Source organism: Convolutriloba macropyga, chromosome 4 (genome assembly GCF_964194025.1).
Source record: "Convolutriloba macropyga chromosome 4, txConMacr16.3, whole genome shotgun sequence".
In the NCBI taxonomy this organism is placed as follows: Eukaryota; Metazoa; Xenacoelomorpha; order Acoela; family Convolutidae; genus Convolutriloba; species Convolutriloba macropyga.
The window spans coordinates 6,426,533-6,435,069 of NC_134471.1; the positions used below are offsets into that span (position 1 = coordinate 6,426,533).

An 8,537-nucleotide genomic window follows, 5' to 3' on the forward strand; every position below is an offset into this window, starting at 1 on the left:
AAATCAACAGGTGACATTGTGTTAGCGCGCAAATTTCTTACAGGATCATCAACGAAGAGGATCCAGAAGTTTGTGCAGGAATAGACATGTCCAAGGAATTCGTTACTTTTGACAGAAATAACCTGATAGATATACTGAGGAGAGGAGGCATCGAGGGGGAAAACGTCACCATCATGAGACGCCTATTCAGTCAAACAACCCTTAGAGCAAAAAAATGGTAAAGCGATAGGGGAACAGTTCAACACCAACAGGGGGTCCCACAAAGGGACGAGCAATCACCCAGAATTTTTTACCCTATATCTGGACGAAGCTCTTCGAGAAATTGACTGTGAACTTGGAACAGAAGCACCAAAAGGACTAGACCCTCAGATACTAGTTCATGACTATCTAGAGAAATCTAGAGAAATCGATACATCAACGTGAAAGGCAAGATGACCATCTATAATGTATATGTGAGATTGATTTTACCATATAATAGATCGACATGGGTTTAAAACAAGTCTACTAACGCTAAAATTGATTCATTCCAAAGAAAACAACTCAGAACATGTCTAGATATACGATATCCCAAAATAATAAAGAACTATAACCTGTATAACTTGAAGAAAAAAGTCGAAAAGCCCACCTACGACACTTATTGAGACGACAGACTCCAACAAGAGATATCCTCGAGTATATTGTAACGGCACCACCCGTGAAGAAGCCATCGAATCCCCGAACATCGTAAAGACGTACAACAAGAACCTCGGAACAAGGGAATTCGGGAACTAGTTTACGATAGCGTTGGCAACACGATTGTAACAATCAGGAGTTGCTTTGAACTGAAGTGAACTCTTCCATGTTCCTTTCAATGAAAAATTCGCAGCGGTTTCCCAATTTTTTCCCAAAAACAGTTCATTTTTTGGATTAAAGATACAATCACAATTGTATAAAAAGTGCATGCCTAATAAGCAAAGCGTTATATCAAATCAATTTTGGTCACATGGGCGTGGTACTAGTGAAAATATTAATGAAAAGGAAGAAATTGAATTAATAAGTAGATTATGCAGAACAAAGTATTCAATTGGAATAAGGTTCTTTAGAGTGGTTAGCTCTACTGGTTCTTTGGATGTTCACTTCCTGAATAAGATCCTTATTTTGGTCAGCGCAAGACATCGGTTCTGTCACCGAGGTAAATACACCAGCTCATTAATGATATGTCAATTTGATTGATTTTGCTCGAAGCCCGAGCTTTGTCTAATCAAATGCAATGCTGTAACCTGACACCTATCAACCTTGTGTCAGCAATAAATAAGGTAATAAACGAATTGTTACACCGACTCTTTGACCCTGAAACCCATGTTTTTTCAGTGATCTTTTTATAAACGTGTGACACTCACATTGCCCCTCTTAATAACGATAGAGTGTACAACTCAATCAAAAAAGTCAACCATTATTGTCATATACAACTTCTGGTGCATGAACATTTCAAAAAGAAAATTTATTAGTTTCACATAGAACTTTTAATTTTGGTTTTTGTTATTCAGAATTTTCTCGGCCTGTTCCAGCCCAAAACTATTTTGTGCTTTTTGCGCTACATCATTGGACAGAATTTGGAATGCAGGATTAATTGTCTTGAAGAACTCTTCATCCCCATCAGCATCAGGTATTTGCTAGCATATTCAGTCAGTCTATCTTCGGCTCATTGTTTTTGTGTAAGAACTGCAACACTGCCTGTTAGTGAAGCGTCCGATGTTAATGTATACGGGAACATGTCATTTGGATATTCTGAAACCGAGGCTTCTAAAAGCTTCTTGTTTAGTTTCGTTACCGCACTTTTGTACTCTGTACTCCATTCCAATTTTTTTTTGATTTTTTTAGTAACCTGTAGAGGTTCTGCTGTTTTTCTGAATCCCGTAATAAAATTTCGATTATAGCCCATACGGGCTAGAAATACCCTGATGTCTTTCAAATAGGATGGCTATTTCATTCCTCCTACCGCTCTTAATTTTTCTGGATCGACCTCGACACCACTCTCGCATATAATGTGCCCCAAGAAGCTGGCACGATTTTGAAAAAAATTGCAATTTGATCCATTAATCTTTAATCCCTTCTCAACTAATTGTTGGAGAAGCAGTTCTAACTGTTTCAGATGTTGGTGAAAATTTCAAAAACGACCAAGTCATCTAGAAAAAATAGTGCCATTTTGTAAAAGAGGCCAGCAAAAATGAATTCATTTAGGACCTCAAAAGCTCCTGCAGCGACGCTTGTCACATAGGAAGTTTTCCCACTTATGCAGGCCCAGAAGTGTTAAAAGAGCTGTTAGTTTCTGACTCTCTTCCTCGAGCGCTGTCTAAAATTATCCCGACAAAAGATCTTTGTTTGAGAAGTACATGTTTCCTCCAGAGAATCATTAACATTATTAATTCGCGGTAACCGCCAGCATCTCTTCTCTATTTGTTTGTCTAGACCACGATAGTCCGAAACTAAGCGACAGGTTCTGTCTTTTTTGGTATCGGTAATGATGGTGCTACCCAATTGGAGTTTAATGTTTCTCGATTAAAAAGTCAAATTTTGTTTTTTTTTAATTCAATTCAGTGTTGTTTGTCTGTATTTTTGAAATCTTTTCAATGTTTTCGGCGCAATCTTCTTTTTTGGTATCGGTAATGATGGTGCTACCCAATTGGAGTTTAATGTTTCTCGATTAAAAAGTCAAATTTTGTTTTTTTTTAATTCAATTCAGTGTTGTTTGTCTGTATTTTTGAAATCTTTTCAATGTTTTCGGCGCATGCGATTCTCACTTTTTGCAAACTTTCCTGTGTTCTAATGTCAGATTCGAAACTCGAACCCATACGACATCATCAACCATGTCATATAGCGATCTCACTATTAAAAAAATGGCTTTGAACATTTTCTTGATGGAAGGACGCTGTGATGGGCGCCCTCTGGACCACCCAGTAAATCTAAAATAACAATTCGTTGCCAAAACCTGGAACGTCCGATGTTACTGTAAAAAAAACGAGATCCTGAAAACGTAATTTGAGAAAAAGATTGATATCTGCGCTTTTCAGGAAACAAAGAGAGACAAAAGTGAAAGAGAAAAACTTGAATATCGCCTAATCTTCTTCGATTGAGGCAATCAACATCAACAAGTAAAAGACAAAAAGAAGAAAAATCCTTGAAAAGATGGGACAGGTCAAATTAGACAATTAGCGGGCCTTAAACAACAGACAAATAGAATATCAAACGATATCAAACAACGAAAAGAATTCTTCACAACAAAAGAAATGCTAGCAGAAGCAGGAGAAATTAATAAAGCAAAAACAAACGCACAAGCGGCCTTAGCCCTAAAGAAGATCATCAAAGGGAATGAAAGAACAAAGAAACAGAAAATTGATTAAGGTAAAATCACTAAACAATTCGAGAACCATTTCACCGATCCGGAAGCGGACGAGATAGCCAAGGAGCCGACAAGCTTATTCAGACTGGTTAATGAATCAGAGGTCAGAGAAGCAGTTAAGAAGCTCTCAAACAACAAGACACCAGGACCTGATAAAGTAACCTCAGATGACCTGAAAAAATCCAACCCAAAAATGGTCACAAAAACACTGAACGGTATGCTCAGAGAAAGAGACAAAAAGCGCACGAACAGCTACATGCTACCGATTCTGAAACCAGACAAAGACGGAACCAAGCCAGATAGTTACAGACCAGTGAATCTAGTATCCACCTACCGGAAGCTTATCTCACGAATAATTCTGAAAAGAATCAACCCGAATATCGAAGCATCGATGCTACCCTCTCAATAAGCCTCGTGAACTGGGAAATCAACTGGTGACATTGTGTTAGCGCGCAAATATCTTACAGGATCATCAACGATGAGGATCCTGAAGTTTGTGCAGGAATAGACATGTCCAAGGCATTCGTTACTTTTGACAGAAAGAACCTGATAGATATACTGAGGAGAAGAGGCATCGAGGAAGAAAACGTCACCATCATGAAACGCCTATTCAGTCAAACGACCCTTAGAGCAAAAAAATGGTAAAGCGATAGGGGAACCGTTCAACACCAACAGGGGGTCCCAGAAAGGGACGAGCAATCAACCAGACTTTTTTACCCTATATCTGGACGAAGCTCTCCGTGAAATTAACTGTGAACTTGGAACAGAAGCACCAAAACGACAAGACCCCCAGATACTAGATCATGACTATACTAAAAATAAACAAGGAGCCGATACCCAGGCGTTTGGAATATGCAGACGATGTAGATTTCGTCTGTTACAGTCTTGAAAAAGCACGAGAAACTGTCCAAATTGCAACAAAATTTCTGGAAAAGTTCAATCTCCAAGTCTACAAATCCAAGACCGAATGCACCATCTATCACAAAGACACAGACCTAAGAAAAACTGGGAACAACACTAGATGAATGTGCAGAATACCAAAGAAGAAAACAAATCGCAGCAATGGCCCTGCTCAAATACAGAAAAATCTAGAGAAATCGCTACATCAACGTGAAAGGCAAGATGACCATCTATAATGTATATGTGAGATTGATTTTACCATATAATAGATCGACATGGGTTTAAAACAAGTCTACTAACGCTAAAATTGATTCATTCCAAAGAAAACAACTCAGAACATGTCTAGATATACGATATCCCAAAATAATAAAGAACTATAACCTGTATAACTTGAAGAAAAAAGTCGAAAAGCCCACCTACGACACTTATTGAGACGACAGACTCCAACAAGAGATATCCTCGAGTATATTGTAACGGCACCACCCGTGAAGAAACCATCAAATCCGCCGAACATCTTAAAGACGTACAACAAGGATCTCGGAACAAAAGAATTCAGGAACTGGTTTACAAAGGATCAGGTGTTGCTTCGAACTGAACTGAACTGTTACATGTTCCTTTTAATGAAAACTTCGCAGCGGTTTCCCAATTTTTTCCCAAAAACAGTTCCTTTTTTTGGATTAAAGATACAATCACGATTGTATAAAAATTGCATGCCTAATAAGCAAGGCGTTATATCAATTTTGGTCACTAGAAAGGGATGTTATTCCAGATGTGAATTTCTGGACATCGTGTCATCTAAGGACAAAATCAGCTTCGCTCCTAAGGAGCTCCATCCTCAGCCTTAGAGGCTCTAGGACACTTTGTCGGCGCGAAATTGTTGATGCTTCAATGGGAGCTGTTTGACTCATCTACTTTTGCCATTAATCCCCTTTGGCCATGTTTTCAAAAGGCTAGACACCTAATTAGTATAGTAACATTTCAACCTTTTGACGCGGCTTGAAGAGCCTAGCATATTGCGGTAAGTTTAAAATACAATGTGTTTTGCGGTAAATTTAAATATGCTGCTGTGATGTTAGGTAATTACGCCGCTTTCAGTGGGGGCTCACTGTTCCGTCCATTTGTTGGACCGCCCCTTTTCTCTCATAATTTGAAAAATAGATGTCCATACTTGTCTGTCTTTTGTTTTACATTTTTCTCAACTGATCTCTTTGTAATATTTTATGCTTTATGAAGACGTAGTGCTGAGAGGGCCCCGAACCAGCCAATATTCACCCAGTGTTGGGGAGGGGCATTTCTTAAATTTTTTTCTCTTAATGTATTCACGTTTGATTAATGAGATGGTTTTAGTGAGACATGTATCCTGCCGGAGCACCCGTGAAACCAACTTCCCTCATCAGGGTGAGTTTTTATAACTTAATTACACTTTAGGGCGCAAGTTCTATTTCATAGTAACGTCCTGTATAACATCATAATTTGTAATTTGGGGGCGTTAAAAACACTAGAGTAAACAATGGATCCGGAAATTGTAATACTCCATTGTTAAAAGAACGCGCTTATCATAACGTTTTCACTATGGTGGGGACTGTAATCAAAAGGGAGCTACTTATTCTTCTTGATCTTGGGATGGTTTTATCGACTATGGTATTCTGGGTATTTATCTGTGTTTTTAGTTGTTACCTCGTCCGCCAGTCGCTAGGATCAGAAGGTTATTCTTTCTAGTTCTTAAATTGTTGTCGGGGGTGTTGCTTGTCCTGGAGTATATCGTGGTCATTTTTCAGAAACGTTTCATCCGTTAGAGAGAAAGTCTCATTGGGGAGGGATAAGTTTGTTGTTTCCCGTCAAGGATTTGGCTGCATGGGTTTCGACGCCTTTTATTTCACAGCACAGAAAACGTCTGAGGCTGATGCTATCAATTTGGTTCGGAAGGCGACCTCTATGGGCGTTACACACTTCGACACCGCTCAATTTTACGGCAATAAGTAATGAGTTTAGTTTTTCGATGATCGCAGTTTATAGTTCTAATGATTTATACTTGTTCAGGGGTGAAAATGAAACAATGCTTGGAAAGGCATTGTCTGAAATTTCGAGAGGCAGTGTGCAAATTGCCACCAAAGGTGGAATAGGGAAAAACTTTGCTCCTGATGGCACTCCGAAACTTGTGAGAAGTTCTATTGAGGCTAGCTTGAAACGCCTGGGCACTGATTATGTAGACTTATTCTATCTGGCGAGAATTGATACCAAAGTTCCAATTGAGGACACTGTGGGGGAGTTGAAACTCATGGTGCAGGAAGGTGAAAAATGTTTCCTTTTTAAAATTCAATGAGTTTTTGTTGTTCCGGAGGTTGACTTAAGTTTTGTTTTGGTAGGAAAAATTCGTCATATTGGCCTGAGTGAGGCATCCTCAAAAACAATTGAAAGAGCAGATTCTGTACACCCTATTGCAGCTGTCCAAATTGAATGGTCTTTATTTGCTCGAGAGTTCGAAAAAGAAGTGATCCCTATGTGTCGAAAACTTGGAGTAGGCATCGTTGCGTATTCACCTCTTGGCAAAGGAGTCCTTGCTGGTCTTTTCAAATCCAGCTCTGACATACCAAAAGGTGATTTTCGAACCATGGTGCCTCGGCTGAGTGACAAACATTTTGATGAGAATTTCGCCAAAGTTCAGCAGCTGGTTCCGATCGCCGAGGCAAAGGGTTGCTCTACTGGTCAGTTGGCTTTAGCCTGGGTGCATCATCAAGGCATTGATGTTTGTCCAATTCCGGGGACAACGTCTGAGAAGCATTTGGCTCAAAACGTGGCAGCTTTGGGTGTCGAACTCAGTCGAGAGGAAATTGAGAAATTGAGCTCACTATTCCCTATCGGGAGTATCAAAGGCGGGCGATATCCACCTGGAGCACCCACATTTGAGAGGAATTGAATTGAACCAAGTTATAAATAATTAGCGCTGCATGATAAAAACTTGAAAAATGAATTTATCTGTCTATTTAACCCATGTCAGTGAATTGAGACCACCTGTTGATAATAAACTTGGGCTGTTTTATGCAAGTTTTTGAGAGCTAGATGTATGTTTTTACGGTCCTCTTAATTCGAGTTCAGTGTCTTATTCTTACGTCTGAGCATATATTGGTTTAAAGTTGAGTTAGTTGCTGCTAAGGTTTCTCTATTGTCACTTATTTTTAACATTAACTGTACTGAACGAGCAGGAATATTAATATTAAGCAGAAAGTTTCATGTTAAGCCTAAATAGGAAAACTGGGGATAATTGATTTAAGTTGCTACTTTTCAGTGTAGAATAATATCCAATTTATTAGAATGCTTTTACAAATAATCACTATGCTTTACTTCCACTTATTGATGGGAGACGACAGAAAAAATAATTGAATAAGTTTGTCGTTATGAACTCTTGACGTTATGATTCTAAAGTTCAATTTTAGGTAGCTAGATGGACGGCATTGTTCGCTGGTCTTCTCTATGGCTCTCATCACAACAGTAAGTCCTCTATATCAAAAGTAAAAAATATCTTAAGCTTTTTTATTAAGTGCTCTGAAAGTTTGCAGCAATAATTTTCGTCCTGTTAGTCTATTTAAGCGACCGATTTTTAGTGCGACCAATCTTGTTCAATGTCTGAACTTTTTTGCACGTGACCTTTTCACGCTTGAGGTCTGATTTTTTCGTGTTAAATTGCTTTGTATCCAATTTTAAAGTAGCATAGGTCAAATGAAAAGTGCAACGAAAGTTTCATTTTTCTAGTATTATTAGATTAGTTCTAAAAGAAATTCGAGGCTCCTCAGGTATCCATATGTCCCCTGCTTGTAATTGATTGAGTCGAATTGCGTATTTTTCAAAACTCATTTTTAACCGGGAGATTCTTAATTGCTCTCAGACGAAGTTTCTAGCAATCATATTAGCCTTGCTGGGATTTTTAGAACTCGAAGATGAGTATTGGTTTTGTTCAAGTGGTGTTTTGTTTTTATCCTATAAATAAAAGTGAGTAAAATTCATTTACTTCTTAAGGCGAGATGTTTATTTTTCTTTAAAAGAACATATTCTAACTGATTTTGACAATTTTTTCTTGGTTTTTGGTTTGGTTTGTTGGAATACGACTTTTTGTGCAAGTTCATGAATTTCAAATTTTTGGTTCTTAATATTTTTTGTCTAGCGTTAAATGTTTGAGGTTCAATTAAAAGAGTTTCATAGTTTCAATTTAATAATTTTTCAACTTTTTTCGCAAAAGTTTCATTATATTGAGACTTTGATT

The 8,537-nt window shown here is 38.2% G+C and overlaps 1 protein-coding gene across 1 annotated transcript; it reads left to right on the forward strand.

Annotated features, from left to right (window-relative positions):
* Positions 1-5,576: 5,576 nt before the first annotated feature.
* Positions 5,577-7,382, forward strand: LOC142337434 (uncharacterized). Its single transcript, XM_075386652.1, has 5 exons — positions 5,577-5,677; positions 5,950-5,984; positions 6,058-6,258; positions 6,320-6,570; positions 6,646-7,382. The coding sequence occupies exons 1-5, from the start codon at positions 5,633-5,635 to the stop codon at positions 7,194-7,196; spliced, it is 1,083 nt and encodes a 360-aa protein (XP_075242767.1). The 5' UTR covers positions 5,577-5,632; the 3' UTR covers positions 7,197-7,382.
* Positions 7,383-8,537: the final 1,155 nt, after the last annotated feature.

Excerpts from the sequence above, each read along its gene's own strand:
- LOC142337434 (XM_075386652.1), top strand. The coding sequence starts at position 5,633 with ATGTATCCTGCCGGAGCACCCGTGAAACCAACTTCCCTCATCAGG. Across the intron at positions 5,678-5,949 it reads AACCAACTTCCCTCATCAGG|TTGTTACCTCGTCCGCCAGT; the intron begins GTGAGTTTTTAT and ends CTGTGTTTTTAG. Across the intron at positions 6,259-6,319 it reads GCTCAATTTTACGGCAATAA|GGGTGAAAATGAAACAATGC; the intron begins GTAATGAGTTTA and ends ATACTTGTTCAG.